The sequence below is a fragment of the Entelurus aequoreus genome, linkage group LG05 (assembly GCF_033978785.1).
Source record: "Entelurus aequoreus isolate RoL-2023_Sb linkage group LG05, RoL_Eaeq_v1.1, whole genome shotgun sequence".
Lineage (NCBI taxonomy): Eukaryota > Metazoa > Chordata > Actinopteri > Syngnathiformes > Syngnathidae > Entelurus > Entelurus aequoreus.
Window position 1 is genome coordinate 5,832,353 of NC_084735.1, and position 24,069 is coordinate 5,856,421.

General features: G+C 32.8%; 1 protein-coding gene across 1 annotated transcript in view; it reads right to left on the reverse strand.

Moving 5' to 3' along the window:
• LOC133649573 (V-type proton ATPase subunit C 1-A) overlaps positions 1-19,563 on the reverse strand; it is a 36,411-nt gene extending 16,848 nt beyond the window's left edge. The window contains exons 1-7 of the mRNA XM_062046172.1: positions 19,398-19,563; positions 13,243-13,413; positions 10,486-10,553; positions 3,564-3,649; positions 3,401-3,495; positions 3,254-3,345; positions 3,019-3,117 (exon numbers count right to left, since the gene is read on the reverse strand). Of these exons, the coding sequence (XP_061902156.1) occupies positions 3,019-3,117; positions 3,254-3,345; positions 3,401-3,495; positions 3,564-3,649; positions 10,486-10,553; positions 13,243-13,374 (572 nt within the window). The 5' untranslated portion in view covers positions 13,375-13,413; positions 19,398-19,563. The remainder of the gene's footprint in view (positions 1-3,018; positions 3,118-3,253; positions 3,346-3,400; positions 3,496-3,563; positions 3,650-10,485; positions 10,554-13,242; positions 13,414-19,397) is intronic.
• Positions 19,564-24,069: the final 4,506 nt, after the last annotated feature.

Consider the following 24,069-nt stretch of genomic DNA (forward strand, 5'->3'; position numbering starts at 1 on the left):
ATATATATATATATATATATATATATATGTATATATATATATATATATATATATATATATATATATATATATATATATGTATATATATATATATATGTATGTGTATCTATATATATATATGTGTATCTATATATATATATGTATATATGTGTATCTATATATATATATATATATATATATATATATATATATATGTATATGTGTATATATATATATATATATATATATATATATATATATATATATAGACATATATATACATATATATATATATATATATATATATATATATATGTATATGTGTATATATATATATATATATATATATATATATATATATATATATATATATATATATATATAGACATATATATACATATATATATATATATATATATATATATATATATATATATATATATATATATATATATATATATATATATATATATATATATATACACATATTATGTATAAGCATGTATATATATACTCTACCGTTTAAAAGTTTGGGGTCACATTGAAATGTCCTTATTTTTGAAGGAAAAGCACTGTACTTTTCAATGAAGATAACTTTCAACTAGTCTTAACTTTAAAGAAATACACTCTATACATTGCTAATGTGGTAAATGACTATTCTAGCTGCAAATGTCTGGTTTTTGGTGCAATATCTACATAGGTGTATAGAGGCCCATTTCCAGCAACTATCACTCCAGTGTTCTAATGGTACAATGTGTTTGCTCATTGGCTCAGAAGGCTAATTGATGATTAGAAAACCCTTGTGCAATCATGTTCACACATCTGAAAACACTTTAGCTCGTTACAGAAGCTACAAAACGGACCTTCCTTTGAGCAGATTGAGTTTCTGGAGCATCACATTTGTGGGGTCAAATAAACGCTCAAAATGGCCAGAAAAAGAGAACTTTCATCTGAAACTCGACAGTCTATTCTTGTTCTTAGAAATGAAGGCTATTCCACAAAATTGTTTGGGTGACCCCAAACTTTTGAACGGTAGTGTATATATATATATTATATTACTGTAACTTGTTCTTAAAAATAGTAGTTATTTTGTTTGTCAAATTTAGTGTTTGTGTGTATATATGTATACTGTATATATTTATGTGTGTTTCTTCCTATACAGTATACATGTATATATATATATATATATATATATATATATATATATATATATATATATATATATGCATATACATACATACACATATATATATATTATATATACACATATAAATTATGTGGGTAGATATTTGTTCTAAAAAGGGTATTTCAACAAGTAAACAGTACAGTAGGTAGTTGATGTTGATATATGTAATGCACATAAGGGTATTCTAGTCAGATGCGCGTGTGTAAATATGCGATGTGTAAATATGAAAATATTACGTACGTCGTATCACTTTTTGTCAGGCAATATTACATTTAATGACAATTTTACATAAATGAATACATCCAAACACGTTGTACATATTTATTATTTGCAGGAAGAAATAACAGTTACAATTGTGTGTGTGTCTTCCAAGCAAGAAAGAAGTTTGATCACATCAACATGGGACTAACTGACACACTCCGCTTCGCTGCAGGTCCGCAAGCCACGCCCACCCCCCACAGCCACAGAAGAGGAAAACTGTCCTTTCCCGGGCATGATAACGTCTTAAATAATGTCAAACACGTAGCGTTACAATAACCAGGAAGATAAAGTGTTTGTCTCACACCTACTAATCAAGCATTCACATTTTGCCACAACACACATGGGGGAAAGTCCTATCTGGAAATACAGCCATATTAACTCCTAAACTGCCATTTTAACACACACTAAACCATCAGCACGCATCCAATGCTTTCTCGTGGCCACGAGAAAGTTTCTCGTGGCCACGAGAAACTTTTTATAAAAAAAAAAAAAAAAAAAAAAAAATATTTTTTTTTTTTATTTTTTTTTTTTATAAAAAGTTTCTCGTGGCCACGAGAAAGTTTCTCGTGGCCACGAGATACTTTCTCGTGGCCACGAGATACTTTCTCGTGGCCACGAGATACTTTCTCGTGGCCACGAGATACATGTCTAAAAAAAAAAAATTCCCATGTCCCTTTAGGGGCTCCGTAGAAGAGTAACAAGCGGTAGAAAATGAATTATAAAGGAAAGATTTAAAAAATATATATATATATATATATATATTTTTTTTTTTATAAATCTTTCCTTTATAGAAGAGTAACAAGCGGTAGAAAATGGATTATAAAGGAAAGATTTAAAAAAAATAAATAAATAAAAAATCTTTTTTTTTTTTAATCTTTCCTTTATAGAAGAGTAACAAGCGGTAGAAAATGGATTATAAAGGAAAGATTTTTTTTAAAAAAGAAAGAATTTTTTTTTTCCTTTTTTTAAAAAAAAAAATCTTTCCTTTATAGAAGAGTAACAAGCAGTAGAAAATGGATTATAAAGGAAAGATTTTTTTTTAAAAAAAGAAAGAAAAAAAAAAAATTTTTTTTTTTAAAAATCTTTCCTTTATAGAAGAGTAACAAGCGTTAGAAAATGGATTATAAAGGAAAGATTTAAAAACAAAAACAAAAAAAAACAAAAATTTTTTTTTTTTTTTACTTGGGACTTCCTGTGGGCCGGATTTTGGATGCTGGGGGGCCAGATCCGGCCCGCGGGCCGTAGTTTGGGGACCCCTGGTTTAGTGTCTTAAACCATCTGGAATGTGAAATACAACACAGCCCCTGGTTTCTTATCAGTGGTGCGAGGGGGGGATGGGGGTTTTATTTGTGTGAAAAGAAGTTGTTTTTTCCCCCCGGAATGCCAGATCAACTAGAGTAGCCGATATGAATGTATTGATTAAGCTTCAGTAAAACTTGAAAATATTCCAATTCTGTCTTGATGGTCCTTCTTACTCAGCATATTGACCAGTAACTTAGACTCCCTGGGAGGAAGAGCTGGTCCGACACCACAATGTTCTTTGACACGGTCACAGCATGTGAAAGGTGGTGTAAATAATGTAGTCTACCTACTTGGGGACAACCACCAGCATGGTCACCAAGTACTCCGAGTCCAAAACGAAGTCGTCTTTCTTTACAATGTCAGCGAGACTCCTGGTCAACAAGCTGCCCCTGCAGGAACACACAAGTACTGCATGTTGTCTACTCAACTGATGCTCCCCAGTCACCAATAACACCTTCACAAACAACACTTTCATGAATAACTTTCACAAACGAGCCTTTCGTGAATGAAATGAGCGAGACGTACGCGTTCTTGCGTTCCAGGTTCTGCAGGTTTCCCTTCAGGTTGTTGTAGGCTGAAGCTCTGGCTTTCAGGTCGTTGTCTATCTGGGTGGCTTGCTGCAAAGCGTGGTTGTTACAAGTCAGCTAAGCACGCCTTTGTGTAGCTACCAACCTTGGAGATGATCTCCGAGATGTTCTTCAGAGATTGCTTGATGGGATACTTGGCCATGTCCCACTGGAACCTGGAGATGTAAGTGACCAGGTCCACTGCAGACACAACCAGGGGTGAGTGCAAGCAGCGTGACACTCAGGAACATGTCACCGCCACTTCTTACGTCCATTAGCCAGCAGGTTCTCCTGGACTTTGTCTCGGCTGTCCTCCAGAACGTCAGCCATGTACTGAGCCACCTTCTTCACCACGCTAAAACACACAAACTACATTTAAACATCATTGTACAACACACAAACTACATTTAAATATTGTAAAACACACAAACTACATTTAAACATCATTGTAAAACACACAAACTACATTTAAACAACATTGTAAAACACACAAACTACATTTAAACATTGTAAAACACACAAACTACATTTAAACATCATTGTAAAACACACAAACTACATTTAAATATTGTAAAACACACAAACTACATTTAAACATCATTGTAAAACACACAAACTGCATTTAAACATCATTGTAAAACACACAAACTACATTTAAACATTATTGTAAAACACACAAACTACATTTAAATATTGTAAAACACACAAACTACATTTAAACATCATTGTAAAACACACAAACTACATTTAAATATTGTAAAACACACAAACTACATTTAAACATCATTGTAAAACACACAAACTACATTTAAACATCATTGTAAAACACACAAACTACATTTAAATATTGTAAAACACACAAACTACATTTAAACATAATTGTACAACACACAAACTACATTTAAATATTGTAAAACACACAAACTACATTTAAACATCATTGTAAAACACACAAACTACATTTAAATATTGTAAAACACACAAACTACATTTAAACATAATTGTACAACACACAAACTACATTTAAATATTGTAAAACACACAAACTACATTTAAACATCATTGTACAACACACAAGCTACATTTAAATATTGTAAAACACACAAACTACATTTAAACATCATTGTACAACACACAAACTACATTTAAACATCATTGTAAAACACACAAACTACATTTAAACATCATTGTAAAACACACAAACTACATTTTAACATCATTGTAAAACACACAAACTACATTTAAATATTGTAAAACACACAAACTACATTTAAACATCTTTGTAAAACACACAAACTACATTTAAATATTGTAAAACACACAAACTACATTTAAACATCATTGTAAAACACACAAACTACATTTAAACATCTTTGTAAAACACACAAACTACATTTAAATATTGTACAACACACAAACTACTTTTAAACATCTTTGTAAAACACACAAACTACATTTAAACATAATTGTAAAACACACAAACTACATTTAAATATTGTAAAACACACAAACTACATTTAAACATCATTGTAAAACACACAAACTACATTTAAATATTGTAAAACACACAAACTACATTTAAACATCATTGTAAAACACACAAACTACATTTAAACATCTTTGTAAAACACACAAACTACATTTAAATATTGTACAACACACAAACTACTTTTAAACATCTTTGTAAAACACACAAACTACATTTAAATATTGTAAAACACACAAACTACATTTAAATATTGTAAAACACACAAACTACATTTAAATATTGTAAAACACAAACTACATTTAAACATCATTGTACAACACACAAACTACATTTAAAGATAATTGTAAAACACACAAACTACATTTAAATATTGTAAAACACACAAACTACATTTAAACATCATTGTAAAACACACAAACTACATTTAAACATAATTGTAAAATACACAAACTACATTTAAACATCTTTGTAAAACACACAAACTACATTTAAATATTGTAAAACACACAAACTACATTTAAACATCATTGTAAAACACACAAACTACATTTAAACATCATTGTAAAACACACAAACTACATTTAAATATTGTAAAACACACAAACTACATTTAAACATCATTGTACAACACACAAACTACATTTAAACATCATTGTAAAACACACAAACTACATTTAAACATCATTGTAAAACACACAAACTACATTTAAACACCATTGTACAACACACAAACTACATTTAAACATCTTTGTAAAACACACAAACTACATTTAAATATTGTAAAACACACAAACTACATTTAAACATCATTGTAAAACACACAAACTACATTTAAACATTGTAAAACACACAAACTACATTTAAACATCATTGTACAACACACAAACTACATTTAAACATCATTGTAAAACACACAAACTACATTTAAATATTGTAAAACACACAAACTACATTTAAACATCATTGTAAAACACACAAACTACATTTAAACACCATTGTACAACACACAAACTACATTTAAACATCTTTGTAAAACACACAAACTACATTTAAATATTGTAAAACACACAAACTACATTTAAACATCATTGTAAAACACACAAACTACATTTAAACATTGTAAAACACACAAACTACATTTAAACATCATTGTACAACACACAAACTACATTTAAACATCATTGTAAAACACACAAACTACATTTAAATATTGTAAAACACACAAACTACATTTAAACATCATTGTAAAACACACAAACTACATTTAAACACCATTGTACAACACACAAACTACATTTAAACATCTTTGTAAAACACACAAACTACATTTAAATATTGTAAAACACACAAACTACATTTAAACATCATTGTAAAACACACAAACTACATTTAAACATTGTAAAACACACAAACTACATTTAAACATCATTGTAAAACACAAACTACATTTAAACATCATTGTAAAACACACAAACTACATTTAAACATCATTGTAAAACACACAAACTACATTTAAACATTGTAAAACACACAAACTACATTTAAACATCATTGTAAAACACAAACTACATTTAAACATCATTGTAAAACACACAAACTACATTTAAACATCATTGTAAAACACACAAACTACATTTAAACATTGTAAAACACACAAACTACATTTAAACATCATTGTAAAACACACAAACTACATTTAAACATCATTGTAAAATACACATACTACATTAAAATATTGTAACACACAAACTACATTTAAACATCATTGTAAAACACACAAACTACATTTAAATATTGTAAAACACACAAACTACATTTAAACATCATTGTAAAACACAAACTACATTTAAACATCATTGTAAAACACACAAACTACATTTAAACATCATTGTAAAACACACAAACTACATTTAAACATCATTGTAAAACACACAAACTACATTTAAACATCATTGTAAAATACACATACTACATTAAAATATTGTAAAACACACAAACTACATTTAAACATCATTGTAAAACACACAAACTACATTTAAATATTGTAAAACACACAAACTACATTTAAACATCATTGTAAAACACACAAACTACATTTAAACATCATTGTAAAACACACAAACTAAACAATGTTTTTCTTCTAGAATGTAGTGGGTGTGGCTTATATACTACATTTGAACATCATTCTAGAACACAAATATTGGCGGTGATATTTGGCATATTGACGTACAGTATATCAGTATTGATCTCCATACAATATTTACACATGTGTCAAAGGGCCACGCCCCCTTTCTCTCCTTGCAGCGCTGGGGTGTCCTGTGCTCAGGATGTTGTCCATGATTGGACACACACCTGCAAGTCCTGCCCTCACCTCACCCTGCTCTCTCTCTCTCTGTTCCTGCTCTCTATCGCCCTCTCCTCCTGCCAAGTGTATTACAACAATGAAACAACTCCTACACACCCCCATCCCAATATGTAGTGTACTATGCAATCTACTAATAAATATGTAGTGTACTGTGCAATCTACTAATAAATATGTAGTGTACTGTGCAATCTACTAATCAATATGTAGTGTGCTGTGCAATCTACTAATAAATATGTAGTGTACTGTGCAATCTACTAATAAATATGTAGTGTACTGTGCAACCTACTAATATGTAGTGTACTGTGCAATCTACTAATAAATATGTAGTGTACTGTGCAATCTACTAATAAATATGTAGTGTACTATGCAACCTACTAATAAATATGTAGTGTACTGTGCAATCTACTAATAAATATGTAGTGTACTGTGCAATCTACTAATAAATATGTAGTGTACTGTGTAATCTACTAATAAAAGTCTCAATCAATCAATCTCTAATTTCAACATCATTCTAAAGCACTCAGACTAAACTACAAACATCTTTAAACTACATTCAAACAATTTTAAACTACATTTGAACATTTTAAACTAAATTCTAACATCTTCAAACTACATTCTAATATCTTTAAACTACATTCGAACATCTTTAAACTAAATTATAACATCTTTAAACTACATTCGAACATCTTTAAACTACAATTGAACATTTTAAACTACATTACAATATCTTTAAACTACAATTTAACATTTTAAACTACATTACAATATCTTTAAACTACATTTGAACATCTTTAAACTACATTTGAACATTTAAAACTACATTTGAATATCTTTAAACTACATTTGAACATTTTAAAGTACATGTGAACATTTTAAAGTACATTTGAACATCTTTAAACTACATTTGAACATTTTAAACTACATTACAATGTCTTTAAACTACATTTGAACATCTTTAAACTACATTTGAACATTTTAAACTACATTACAATGTCTTTAAACTACATTTGAACATCTTTAAACTACATTTGAACATTTTAAACTACATTACAATATCTTTAAACTACAATTGAACATTTTAAACTACATTACAACATCTTTAAACTACATTTGAACATCTTTAAACTACATTTGAACATTTAAAACTACATTTGAACATCTTTAAACTACATTTCAACATTTTAAAGTACATGTGAACATTTTAAAGTACATTTGAACATCTTTAAACTACATTTGAACATCTTTAAACTACATTTGAACATTTAAAACTACATTTGAATATCTTTAAACTACATTTCAACATTTTAAAGTACATGTGAACATTTTAAAGTACATTTGAACATCTTTAAACTACATTTGAACATTTTAAACTACATTACAATGTCTTTAAACTACATTTGAACATCTTTAAACTACATTTGAACATTTTAAACTACATTACAATGTCTTTAAACTACATTTGAACATCTTTAAACTACATTTGAACATTTTAAACTACATTACAATATCTTTAAACTACAATTGAACATTTTAAACTACATTACAACATCTTTAAACTACATTTGAACATCTTTAAACTACATTTGAACATTTAAAACTACATTTGAACATTTAAAACTACATTTGAATTTCTTTAAACTACATTTCAACATTTTAAAGTACATGTGAACATTTTAAAGTACATTTGAACATCTTTAAACTACATTTGAACATTTTTAAACTACATTTGAATATTTTAAACTACATTACAATATCTTTAAACTACTTTTGAACATCTTTAAACCACATTTGAACATTTAAAACTACATTTGAACATCTTTAAACTACATTTGAACATTTAAAACTACATTTGAATATCTTTAAACTACATTTCAACATTTTAAAGTACATGTGAACATTTTAAAGTACATTTGAACATCTTTAAACTACATTTGAACATTTTAAACTACATTACAATGTCTTTAAACTACATCTGAACATCTTTAAACTAAATTACAATATCTTTAAACTACAATTGAACATTTTAAACTACATTACAACATCTTTAAACTACATTTGAACATCTTTAAACATCATTTGAACATTTAAAACTACATTTGAACATCTTTAAACTACATTTGAACATTTAAAACCACATTTGAATATCTTTAAACTACATTTGAACATTTTAAACTACATTTTAACATCTTTAAGCTACATTTGAACATTTAAAACTACATTTGAATATCTTTAAACTACATTTCAACATTTTAAAGTACATGTGAACATTTTAAAGTACATTTGAACATCTTTAAACTACATTTGAACATTTTTAAACTACATTTGAATATTTCAAACTACATTACAATATCTTTAAACTATTTTTGAACATCTTTCAACCACATTTGAACATTTAAAACTACATTTGAACATCTTTAAAGTACATGTGAACATATGAAAGTACATGTGAACATTTTAAACTACATTACAATATCTTTAAACTACATGTGAACATTTTAAAGTACATGTGAACATTTAAAACTACATTTGAACATCTTTAAAGTACATGTGAACATTTGAAAGCAGTGGTCCCCAACCACCGGTCCGTGGACCGATTGGTACCATGTACTTTAACATTTTCACATGTACTTCAAAACAGTGGTCCCCAACCTTTTTGTAGCTGCGGACCAGTCAACGCTTGAAAATTTGCCCCACGGACCGGTGGGGGGGTGTATTTAAAAAAAAAAAAAAAAATGTTTTTTAATTTTTTTAACATAAATAAATACAATCATGTGTGCTTACGGACTGTATCCCTGCAGGCTGTATTGATATATATTGATGTAGAATGTATATATTGTGTTTTTTATGTTGATTTCATAAAAATTTAAAAAAAAAATTAAAAAAATTTTAAAAAAATAAAAAAATGTAAATTCTTGTGCGGCCCGGTACCGGTCCGCGGACCGATTGGTACCGGGCCGCACAAGAATTTAAAAAAAATATATAATTTTTTTTTTTTTTAATGAAATAAACATAAAAAACACAATATATACATTCTATATCAATATAGATCAATACAGCCTGCAGGGATACAGTCCGTAAGCACACATGATTGTATTTATTTATGTTAAAAAAAAAATAAAAAATTTTTTTTAATTTTTTTTAAATACACCCCCCCACCGGTCCGTGGGGCAAATTTTCAAGCGTTGACCGGTCCGCAGCTACAAAAAGGTTGGGGACCACTGTTTTGAAGTACATGTGAAAATGTTAAAGTACATGTGAACATATGAAAGTACATGTGAACATTTGAAAGTACATGTGAAAATGTTCAAGTACATGTGATGTATGGAAAAAAGCAGACCTCTCCACAAAGGTGTCCAACTTGGCCAGCTCATCAGACAAGCCCACCAAGACGTCCAGCGTGCCCACCTGGAAGAGACAGCAGCAGATAATAAACAATACCACCATGCTGTGAGCTACGGATGTCACGCTATAATGATAAACCACAGTACAATTCCCCACGGTTAGTAATACCGTTTAAATTTTGAACTCCCGAAAAAAACGTCATTTATTAATGCACTTTAAGCAAGACTGCTTACTTCCTGGAAACCAAGTCTCAGCAGCACTGGCGCATGCACACCAGCGCCATCTGGCTTGAAAATCATGGCGGACTAACTACACAGACTTTGCTACGGAGATTTCCCCTCGGAGTAAACAGAGCCGAGCACTTGATTTAACTTCGAGTCTCGCCGTGCGTTTAAGAGACGCTGCTATGTTTAGATGGAGACAGGTGTTGACAATATTGTCCCCACACTACAAGTATACAGCCGAGGAGAAAACTATTTGATGTTGCTTTTATTTTCTCAATACAGCGTCCATCAGCTGCTGTGACTGAGAGTTAACGATGTGAGGAAACATGCAGCAGGTGAACGTGGTCAAGTGAAATAACAGACAGACAGGGCTTTGCTGTCCGTAACACACACACACACACACACCGCAAAATGAGCTAACGTTACGCTAAAAGCGAATTAGCCTTCACCTCAAGCCAGGACTGCGAGCGAGCTGAGCTGCCTTTTATATTTCTAGAAGGTCAACGGGCTCATAGTGATGTTTAGGGATGATGTTCGAAACCGGTTCTCCCGGTTGTTCGATAAGGAAAGAACCGTTCGATAAGAAAAGAACCGATTCCATGGACTCGAATCCCTTTTTGAGGACCGGTTCCCGTTATCGAGACCACTATAGTAAAGAAAAAGAATTGGTTCTTTATTCGAATCCCTGGTAACGAATCCCGTCCCACAAAAAATGCCCTGTGGGACATCACAGGAAATCCCACAAGAAATGCCCTGTGGGACATCACAGGAAATGACGTAGCTCAGTCATTAGACTGAGCTACGTCACTTCCTGTGATGTCACACAAGCAGCAAAAATAATGGACCGGAAAAAACGCCTCAAGGCATGGCTATTCACCTATAGTGATCACAGAGACAGGTTGTTTTTGTGTTACTGTATATATTTGTTTTTCTGAAAAATCTCACTTATTATACTTTGGGTAACAACAGTCAATATTTATTTTTATTTTTTTTTTTAGGGGGGGTGACAGTCAATATTTATGTATTTATTTTATTTAATTTTTTTCTTATATAATAAAAGTGAGCTTTTGTTACAATAAATATTGTGTAAAAAAATTTAAAAAATTAAAAAATAAAAAATACAATAAAATAAAATTAAAAAATATTGTGTTTTTTTCCATATACAACAACCTATCTGGATTCGATAAGAGAATCGATAAGGAATCGGTTCGATAAGAGGATTCTATAATGGGCTCGAACTCGATCATTTCTTATCAAACATCATCCCTAGTGATGTTACTAGTAGTTGACCGGGAGGTGTTTATTATCATTTGGGGAGAGTCCGCAGCCTGATGCTTACCTGCAAAACGCTAAGCACTGACAACATGCGCTCTGAATACGCACTGCTGATTGGCTGTTACCGCAGCTGATTGGTTACAAACAGAGCGGTAACAGCCAATCAGATGGTTGTGTGGGTGTGACTATGCTGGGTGCTGTGTAGAGGACTGACAGAGACAGAGGCAGAAGGAAGCGGAGGCGGCTACTTAATATGTCCGTGTGCAAACTCGTTCGGTACACCTCCGAACTGAACCGAAACCCCCGTACCGAAACGGTTCAATACAAATACACGTACCGTTACACCCCTAGTAATCATGATTTCAATATTGATAACAATAATCTTAATTATTACTTTGGCCATGATTGGCAGCCCTAGGATTCATACATGAACACTATTTGTATCTATATGGAGAAAAAGTGCAGTTATGTCTTATGGCCATCAGGTGCCACCTTGCAAAATTCTTACATTGTTTTTTTATTTGTTTACCTCTCATGTCCATAAAGTGCTATCTTGCACAATGTTCACATTTACGTGTACTGTTGCGTTTGACCAGCATCTCGGACGAAGCCCCCAAATTGTTGCGTTTGACCAGATGGTCCTCCAGGGAATTTAAGTTTCTGGTCACTCCCGAGTTGTTTTTATGGCACATAAGCTGAAGTTTAAATTGATCACCAGGCAGTAGTTGGTATTTTGTGGTTTATTTTCAAAGCTTTGACAATAAACGTGAGACCAATCCAGTACAGAAGCGTTCACTCGCGCAGCTAAGATCGATCTCCCCCCCAAACCCACGGAAGTGCTGTGTTCTTCCATCTGTCCCTCGCTCCCACCCTCGTTGTTATGGCCACTCCCTGAGTTATCTCTACTCCCTGCATTCCAGAGCTATCAAGGCCAGACCATACCGTACACTTTGAAGACTCAAAAGAGAACAAAATGGAGCTGTTTTGCAATACGACCACGAAACTAAAGAAGTAACACTTAAATATGGATATATGTAATTATCCACTTCCGTCAGTACTTATGTTATTTACTTTGTTTATAATGCTTGTGTTGCTGTTCGAGTCCCACAAATCCCGCAGCCGCCCACCCTAGGAAATAATTTTGAATGTGTTTGTTAAATAAAACTTGTATAAAATATTTCAGCATGAATACTTTTTGAACATTTCAAAATGGCGCCGTGACAACCGTGATCATTATGGGATGCTGCTGTCACCTTCAGGTCAGGGATGTTAAACTTGTTGTTGGAGGAAAGGTTGTTGGTGCGCGTGGTGGCCACCATCAGCTTGTCCCACGTCTGCTGACACGTCTTCTCGCCCGGGGCGGAGATCAACCAGAATTCCGTCATGGCTGCTGGCAGGAGGCTTGGTAAAGCAGGACGAGCACTCTGCGGGTCAGACGGAACATGGTTGACCATTTCCCTGGACTCTAAGGATACACCAGCTAACAGTCGGTGGGCTCTTTGCATGGAGTGAGAAGGGAAAGTCCAAATGAAGAAATTGTGGATCAACGAGGAAAGGTCACCTGGACAAGGTTGTTTGATTTTTTTGTAAAGGGACCAATGTGGTCTGTAAATGATGCAAGGCGCTCGTCCACACCAAAACAGCAAAGACCACACCACTCACCCTTTAGAGCACAGCTCTAACTTCCTGGCACGAAACCTGCAGAAAATAGTTCTCAGGTGTTTCTATGTTTACATGTTCACATTTTGCACTATTGTCTTACACTTTATGAAGCATTGTTTTACATATTCATGATTTTTACATCTTATGGTTAATTGTTCAATGGGATTTTACTATTTTGTTGACATTATTTGAGTGTTTTCCATGCTCGTGTTGCCATTTCCGTTCTGCCTTGATAGCTGAGGGACTAGAATTTCAAATAAAATATATTTTTCTCATGCTCCGTATTTTCCATAGGTCATTAAAATATCAATAACTAGAAGAGGCAATTCATGAAGGAACCGCGTGTGAAGTTGAAGTGAAATGCTGACAGAATGTAATGGTTTGAATGTTGAAGAGTTTGAATTTCCAGGAAAAACGGAATTTGGTCTGGAACTTGTGAAAGTGTTAGTTTGATGAGTGGAATGTGTTGAAGGTGGGAATGGTTGGAATAGGTTGAAAAATGTGCAAATTGTGGAAGTTTCAAAAATGGACAATTCATTTTGAATGGGGAAAATGTCCCTGAAACCCGGGAATTCTTGGAAATCCGGGAATTTTTTTAAATTGTTGAAGGAGAGCACACAATTTTGAACAGGCTGAATATTTTGGAGTTAGATTGGTTTGAATCGGATGAAAAATGTGGGAATTGTGGAACTTTAAAAAAATATGTCCCATTCTTTTCAATTAGAATTTCATGGAAATTTGGGAATTTCGGGAAAAGCGGGAATTTTTGGGGAAATGTTAAAAGACTTGAATGCTCCGAATGAGTTGAAATGGTTGGTGTTGGAATTTTTCAAATCGGTCGTGAAATGTTGAAGTAGTAACAAATTTAATTAACAAATGGCATTAAGGATTTCCAGGAATTTCGGGAAAACCGGGAATTTTTCCAGTTCAAAAAACAACTTTGTTTTTGTTCTGATTAAGAGGAATGTTTGGACGGTGGAACGCTTGAAAATGTGGAAGGAGTAGTCACCCAAAAGGGTCAAAAAAGGGTTTGAAAAAAGGGTAATTATGGGAATTCCTGGAAAAAAATTTGAACTTGTAAAAATGATAGTTTGAATTTCCAGGATGAGTGGAATGTGTTGAAGGTGGAATGGTTGGAATAGGTTGAAAAATGTGAAAATTGTGGAAGTTTCAAAAATGGACAATTCATTTTGAATGGGGAAAATGTCCCTGAAACCTGGGAATTCTTGGAAATCCGGGAATTTTTTTTTTATTGTTGAAGGAGAGCACACAATTTTGAACAGGCTGAATATTTTGGAGTTAGAACGGTTTGAATCGGATGAAAAATGTGGGAATTGTGGAACTTTAAAAAAATATGTCCCATTCTTTTCAATTAGAATTTCACGGAAATTTGGGAAAATGTTAAAAACTTGAATGCTCTGAATGAGTTGAAATGGTTGGCATTGGAATTTCTCAAATCGGTCGTGAAATGTTGAAGTAGTTACATTTTTAATTGAGATATGGCATTAAGGATTTCCAGGAATTTCGGGAAAACCAGGAATTTTTCCAGTTCAAAAAACAACTTTGTTTTTGTCCTGATTAAGAGGAATGTTTGGACGTTGGAACGGTTGAAAATGTGGAAGGAGTAGTTACCCAAAAAAAGTGTCAAAAAAGGGTTTGAAAAAAGGGGAATTATGGGAATTCCTGGAATATTTTTGGAACTTGTAAAAATGATAGTTTGAATTTCCAGGATGAGTGGAATGTGTTGACGGTGGAATGGTTGGAATAGGTTGAAAAATGTGCAAATTGTGGAAGTTTCAAAAATGGACAATTCATTTTGAATGGGGAAAATGTCCCTGAAACCTGGGAATTCTTGGAAATCCGGGAATTTTTTTAAATTGTTGAAGGAGAGCACACAATTTTGAACAGGCTGAATATTTTGGAGTTAGAACGGTTTGAATCGGATGAAAAATGTGGGAATTGTTGAACTTTAAAAAAATATGTCACATTCTTTTCCATTAGAATTTCATGGAAATTTGGGAATTTCGGGAAAAGCGGGAATTTTTGGGGAAATGTTAAAAGACTTGAATGCTCTGAATGAGTTGAAATGGTTGGCGTTGAAATTTCTCAAATCGGTCGTGAAATGTTGAAGTAGTAACAATTTTAATTGACAAATGGCATTAAGGATTTCCAGGAATTTCGGGAAAAACGGGAATTTTTCCAGTTCAAAAAACAGCTTTGTTTTTGTCCTGATTAAGAGGAATGTTTGGACGTTGGAACAGTTGAAAATGTGGAAGGAGTAGTGGCCAAAAAAAAGTGTCAAAAAAGGGTTTGAAAAAAGGGTAATTATGGGAATTCCTGGAAAACTTTTTGAACTTGTAAAAATGATAGTTTGAATTTCCAGGATGAGTGGAATGTGTTGAAGGTGGAATGGTTGGAATAGGTTGAAAAATGTGCAAATTGTGGAAGTTTCAAAAATGGACAATTCATTTTGAATGGGGAAAATGTCCCTGAAACCTGGGAATTCTTGGAAATCCGGGAATTTTTTTAAATGGTTGAAGGAGAGCACACAATTTTGAACAGGCTGAATATTTTGGAGTTAGAACGGTTTGAATCGGATGAAAAATGTGGGAATTCTGGAACTTTAAAAAAATATGTCACATTCTTTTCCATTAGAATTTCATGGAAATTTGGGGATTTCGGGAAAAGCGGGAATTTTTGGGGAAATGTTAAGAGACTTGAATGCTCCGAATGAGTTGAAATGGTTGGTGTTGGAATTTTTCAAATCGCTCGTGAAATGTTGAAGTAGTAACAATTTTAATTGACAAATGGCATTAAGGATTTCCAGGAATTTCGGGAAAACCTGGAATTTTTCCAGTTAAAAAAACAACTTTGTTTTTGTTCTGATTAAGAGGAATGTTTGGACGGTGGAACGGTTGAAAATGTGGAAGGAGTAGTCACCCAAAAGGGTCAAAAAAGGGTTTGAAAAAAGGGGAATTGTGTGAATTCCTGGAATTTTTTTTGAACTTGTAAAAATGATAGTTTGAATTTCCAGGATGAGTGGAAAGTGTTGAAGGTGGAATGGTTGGAATAGTTTGAAAAATGTGCAAATTGTGGAAGTTTGAAAAACGGCCAATTCCTTTTGAATGGGAAAAATGTCCGGGAAAACCTGGAATTCTGGGAAATGCGGGAATTTTTGGAATGTGCCAAGGGAAAGCCCGCAATTCCAGAATAGGCTGAGCAGTTTAAAGTTGCAACGATTTGAATCGGGTGCCAAAATCTGGAGGAGAAGAAGAAGAATAAATAGATGAATGTTGGTGTAGAAAACATATGTGTGGATGTTTGGAGCATTCACACAATTATTGATATCGACCGATATCAAACACTTATATCCTGATACAGTTTCCAGCCCTGTGTACGTTTCCATTGCTGCTTGAAGGAAGCCGTCCATGCATGAGCTTGTTCCTCTTTGCAGTTCTATTTTTTCCTGCAAGCTTCCTCAGATTCTGTCTGCTGCATAGAACCATAGACATGTTATAAGTAAACGCAGCCTTGGCTGCTGTGACGCAAGAAATTGGGCCGCCATCTTGAAGTGGTGATGAGCAGCCTAAACTGACAGTTGACCGGTAGAAAACAAAGATGCTAAACTGACAGTTGACAGGTAGAAAACAAAGATGCTAAACTGACAGTTGACAGGTAGAAAACAAAGATGCTAAACTGACAGTTGACAGGTAGAAAACAAAGATGCTAAAGTGACAGTTGACCGGTAGAAAACAAAGATGCTAAACTGACAGTCGACAGGTAGAAAACAAAGATGCTAAACTGACAGTCGACAGGTAGAAAACAAAGATGCTAAACTGACAGTCGACAGGTAGAAAACAAAGATGCTAAACTGACAGGTAGAAAACAAAGATGCTAAACTGACAGTTGACAGGTAGAAAACAAAGATGCTAAACTGACAGTTGACAGGTAGAAAACAAAGATGCTAAACTGACAGTTGACAGGTAGAAAACAAAGATGCTAAACTGACAGGTAGAAAACAAAGATGCTAAACTGACAGTTGACCGGTAGAACTACTACGCCATGCCGTCCCAATATATACAAGGTTGATAATGTACTTAGCATTTGCTATATTTTCAATTGAAATGTATAACTATGATTTTGCTCAGATTCTTGTTCTATTTTTGGGGTGATGTGTTTAACTTGTTGACGTGTCTAGTTTTACTTAAAAATTAAAACTTAAACTTAAAAATAGCTGACCATGGAGGATTACATATCTAAAATAAAACAGTTTTCTGAACTGGACTTTCAATCGAAGCAGGAGGTAATACTTAAAGGAAGATCTCCATTGAAACAGAGAGACTTTTAAAACTGAAGAAAGATAAGGAATACTTCTATAGAAGCTGCGCATGGACTCATTTATACCTAAAGGTAAGACCATAATAACCTTTTTTTTTATTAAATGTGCTTTTCATGATAAGGTAAGCGCCGGAGTGAGAAGAGGTTTTAAAATAATTAGCGCATGCTTGCCAATCCCGCATGCTTTTGGTAAACGCAGGAGTGAGAAGAGGTTTAAAATTAATTAGCGCCCCGGCGGCTATTCAAGGAAATACGGTATATTAACATGTATTCCCAAAATATTTTTTGTTAAAATAAAGATAACTATAAATACCATACTCATACATCCGCTTGACTTATGATTTCAAAACAAATGATCAATCAAATTGTAGACTGTAAAATTGACAATAGATTTTACGGTTAAATTCCGCCGACTGAGGTTTTTACCGTAAAATCAACTTTGATACTGTTTTTTTTCTATAAACAGTAAGACACTAAAACATTAAAAAACAAACAAAAAAACAACAAGATTTCACGGTAAAAAAAACAACAAATTGGCAGCTGTGTTGCTTGAATTTTACAGCTAAAAACAGTGGTATTGTTTCTTCATTCCATTGCATTTTTTTACATTCTGTAAAAAAACCACTGCTTTTACCTATAAAATTCTGGTGACTAAGCTGCCAGTTTTTAAAGTAAAATTTAAATACTTTTTTTGCAGCTTATGTAAAAAGATATATTGTAAATGTATTATATATATACAAGTATATCCATACGTGTGTGTGTGTTTTGTCTCGTCTTGTCTTATACTAACAGTGGTACTATTATATTGTTAGTGTACATGAGTTTGTCTTGTTTTTGTTTGTATGGTATTGTTATGGTATTCTATGGTTTATGTTAAATGTGGAGTGAGTGAGAGGGGTTGGGATATTATAATCATATAAGAAGCATATAAGAATATTCTATTACTGTTAAGCAAACTATGAGTAATAAAACATGTGTCCTTTATCATAGCTACACGTATGACCAAAAAAGCGGGTGAAAATCAGTGGTATTCGGCGAGGTAAAATGAATTAAATGCGCTGACAGTTCATTGCTCCTGACAAATGAATTGCACTGAGTGGAGCGGATCACCACTCCAAGATGGCGGCGCCAGTAGCGCTCCATGCTGCGTACCCTTAGAACATGTCTTATGCATGATGACGTCACACACTGTCACGTGATCATCACACGCCGCCACTACAGAACGCCTTCCTCTGAATTGTACGCCGAACACAAAAAAAAAACACAAATGAATCAGACTCGACGTGCAAATGCCCCAAAAAGGTGGTGGACACGCACTTAAATGTGATTTATAAAGACAAGTTAGCTAGCATAGCGCTAGCATGTAGCGGTGTCACGACAGGCGTATTCGCGGTGTCACCGTCCTTACCGAAATGTTGACGCGGGCTTCGACGTTTGCGTCTGTGGGCGTGAGTCAGTGGGATTGTCGCAGTTGTCCAGGCATGTTGTGTATAGACGGCAAGCAGCAAGCAGCGTGTTTGGCTCCAGAGGTCCTTCGACTCAACCTAGCATCCCGCTCAAGTCAGCTGATTTAGTCCAGCAGTACTGCGCATGCGCTCAAGGATGCCGCGCTCCGTGCTGCCTTCGGGGACCGACGGACTTGCTGGAAAGCGTTGTAAAATAAAAAAAAAACAAATTAGCAAGATAAAGACTTTAAATAGGATTCGCTTGAAAAATAATAATTTTAGTACAACATATAATATCACACTGGAAGGAAATTAGGAAGTGTTTTCGATCGATCAGAATATAAGTATTTTCTTCGACGGTCACTGAAGGCGGCAAGGGAATTTGTTTTGACAGCAAAGCGAGCAGCCCTCAATGCTGCCGCCTGTGGTGGAAATAAAGTACTTCACTACAACGACACTTAATACTAATAACTAAATAAAACCATTTTAAAATGGAAAAAAGTTTGGACACCCCTGAGTCATAAGTAATAAATCGTCAGCTTGTTTCACATCAGAGCACACATTTTTGCTCTTTTTTTTTTTTTACATTCTTACTCTTGTTGTTTTTTAGGGTGGCCACACTTTGGACACTCGTGTGTTAAAATCCTGTCTTTTGCATGGTCAGACCATTCCCTAATTTAAAAGACATGCAATTTTTCTGTCAAAATTGACATGTAGTAAGGAGGATAAAGTACTTTATTGATGCATAATATGTCCAGGCTTCCGCGGGCCACGTAAAATGATGTGGCCTTGAGTGCTTTATAGCCAGGGTTCTTAACCTTCTTGTCCCAACTTTTCCACTACAGGAGGGGCTGGGGCCCAATCACAAAATAACACTGAAACTCACTCTTGATTTTAATTATATTCAATAATTATATGTAAGAAAAAATAAAATAAAATAAAATATGTATTATAACAGTGGTCCCCAACCTTTTTGTACTTGCGGACCGGTCAATGCTTGAAAATTTGTCCCACGGACCGGGGGGGGGGGGGGGGGGGTTAGTAAAATTTTTTTTATTTTATTTTATTTTTTTGTCATAAAGAAATACAATCATGTGTGCTTACGGACTGTATCCCTGCAGACTGTATTGATCTATATTGATATATAATGTATATATTGTGTTTTTTATGTTGATTTAATTTTTTTTTTTTTTTTTTTTTTTTTTTTTTTGTCGTAAAGAAATACAATCATGTGTGCTTACGGACTGTATCCCTGCAGACTGTATTGATCTATATTGATATATAATGTATATATTGTGTTTTTTATGTTGATTTAATAATTTATTTATTTATTTATTTTTTTATTTTATTTTTTTTTGTCATAAAGAAATACAATCATGTGTGCTTACGGACCGTATCCCTGCAGACTGTATTGATCTATATTGATATATAATGTATATATTGTGTTTTTTATGTTGATTTAATAATTTATTTTTTATTTTTTATTTTTATTTTTTTTTTGTCATAAAGAAATACAATCATGTGTGCTTACGGACCATATCCCTGCAGACTGTATTGATCTATATTGATATATAATGTATATATTGTGTTTTTTATGTTGATTTAATTTTTTTTTTTTTTTTTTTTTGTCATAAAGAAATACAATCATGTGTGCTTACGGACTGTATCCCTGCAGACTGTATTGATCTATATTGATATATAATGTATATATTGTGTTTTTTATGTTGATTTAATAATTTTATTTTTTTTTTGTCATAAAGAAATACAATCATGTGTGCTTACGGACCGTATCCCTGCAGACTGTATTGATCTATATTGATATATAATGTATATATTGTGTTTTTTATGTTGATTTAATTAAAACTTTTTTAAATTTTTTTTATTTTTTTTAAACTTCTTCTGCGGCCGCGGCCCGGTACCAATCGGTCCACAGACCGGTACCGGGCCGCGACCCGGTGGTTGGGGACCACTGTATTATAATATAATAATATTTCTAACATTTTAAATATATATTTTTTGCAATGTATCATCTCCCATCCGTTTGGTATTTGTTTCCGATAAGCTGAAGTGCTGAAATGACAGTTAGATTGGTGACGGCGTCGGGCAGTTTTCACAGCTAGGCTCCGCCCACTACGAGTAGATAGGAACAGGTACTGATCCGTCTCGCACTCCAGGGTGTCATCATCATCATTTCTACCGATTATGATCAAGATCTGAATTTGTGGAGACAAGTTTATAACGTTTCGTGTTTTGTGGCGAATGATTGTAGTAATGTTTGGCGCCATGCCACGCCCACTTCTTATGGCGTCGGAAAAATGTGTTCGCAATTTATCATCACCTCTATGTGTCGAGTCTATAATTTTAACCACAATTCATTTGGGCAAAGTCCCTAGGAGGAGTTTGGTAAAGTACAAGCCCTTTTTTCGCCGAAAAATGGACGACGAAAACCAAGATGGCCGACTTCCTGTTCGTTTTCAGGTATGGCTTCCTGAGGCTTTTATGTGCGTCCCGTCGTAATAGACGTCTCCTGCAATTTTCGAGTCCATACGTGAAGCTGGTTGGAGGGGCTCATTTTTTTCTACATTTAAAGGTGGCCTTAGAGAGCCAATTTTGAAATTTCATTTTCGAGACCCCAAAAATATAAAAAATGTTGCCATACCTGACGCCACTGCAAAATATGAGGACTTTTCACGCATGTTAAGGGCCTCAAAAAGACGTCCAAATGTAAAAATGAAAAAAATCACAGCTATTTCAATAGGGCCCTTGCTTGCTCTGCTGCTCGGGTCAAAATAAAAAATAAAAAAAATTAAATTAAATTAAATTAAATTAAATTTAATTGTACGGAGCCCCTAAAGGGACATGGGGGGGAGGGGGGGGGGGGATTTATAATTTTTTTGTTTGTTTGTTTGCGCACGAGAAACTTTTTATAAAGTTGTAAAAAAATATATAAAAAAATGTATAATATTTTTTTTATTTTTTTTATAACATTATAAAAAGTTTCTTCTGCGCACGAGATAGTTTCTCGTGCACAACGGATACATGTCTAAAACAAAACAACAACAACAAAAAATTATAACTTTTTTTTTTCCCCATGTCCCTTTAGAGGCTCTGTAAAAATTGAAATTAATTTAATGGGGGAAAAAAAAGATTTTTTTTTTTTTTTTTTTTAAATAAAAAACAAATTTTAAAAAAAAGAAGAAAAAAAAGACAAAAATTAAATAATAAAAATAAAATATACAATGTATTCTACGAATTAAATTAAATTAAATTAAATTAAATTAAATTAAATTAAATTAAATTAAAATAAATTAAATTAAATTAAATTAAATTAAATTGTAAGGAGCCCCTAAAGGGACATGGGGGGGAAAAAAATTATACTTTTTTTTTTGTTTGTTTGTTTTAGACATGTATCACGTGCGCACGAGAAACTTTTTATAAAGTTGTAAAAAAATATATAAAAAATGTATAATATATTTTTTTTTCTTTTTTTTTCTTTTATAACTTCATAAAAAGTTTCTTGTGCGCAAGAGATACATGTCTAAAACAAAACAAAACAAATAAAAATTATTTTTAATAAAATGTCCCCATGTCCCTTTAGGGACTCCGTAAAATTGAAAAAGAATTTAATGAAAAAAAAATAAAATAAAATAAAATTAAAAAATAAAAATTAAAAAAATTAAAAAAATTAAATAATAAATATAGAATATAAAATGTATTCTACAGAGCCCCTAAAGGGACATGGAGGGGAAACATTTTTTTATAACTTTTTTTTTTTTTTTTTTTTAGACATGTATCTCTGCGCACGAGATGCGCAAGGGATACATGTCTAAAAAATAATAATAATAAAAATAATTATAAATTTTTTAAAAATTTTTATAACTTTATAAAAAGTTTCTCGTGCGCAAGAGATACATGTCTAAAACAAAACAAAACAAAACAAATAAAAAGTATTTTTAATAAAATGTCCCCATGTCCCTTTAGGGACTCCGTAAAATTGAAAAATAATTTAATGAAAAAAATAAAAATAAAATAAAATGAAAAAATAAAAATAAAAAAAATGAAAAAAATTAAATAATAAATATAGAATATAAAATGTATTCTACGGAGCCCCTAAAGGGACATGGAGGGGAAACATTTTTTTATAACTTTTTTTTTTTTTTTTTTTAGACATGTATCTCTGCGCACGAGAAACTATCTCATGCACACAAGAAAGTTTCTCGTGTGCATGAGATAGTTTTTCGTGCGCAAGGGATACATGTCTAAAAAAAAATAAAATAAAAATAATTATACATTTTTAAAAAAATTTATAACTTTATAAAAAGTTTCTCGTGCGCACAAGATACATGTCTAAATAAAAATTAAAAAATTATATTAAAAAAAAATTCCCCCATGTCCCTTTAGGGGCTCCGTAGTATTCAATTAAAATCAATTAAATAAACATGAAATAAAGCCACTTCAGACTGTAATTGTCATTTGTAGCAATTAGGATGAAGATCTGAACTTGTGAAACCAAGTTATTAAGCATTTCGTGTTTTGTGGCGAGCCATTGAAGAAGAAAAAACGGTGCAACTTCAGCAGGGCCCCTGTGGGGCTTGCTGCGTGACTCGGGCCATAAATACTAAACAAATACACTGA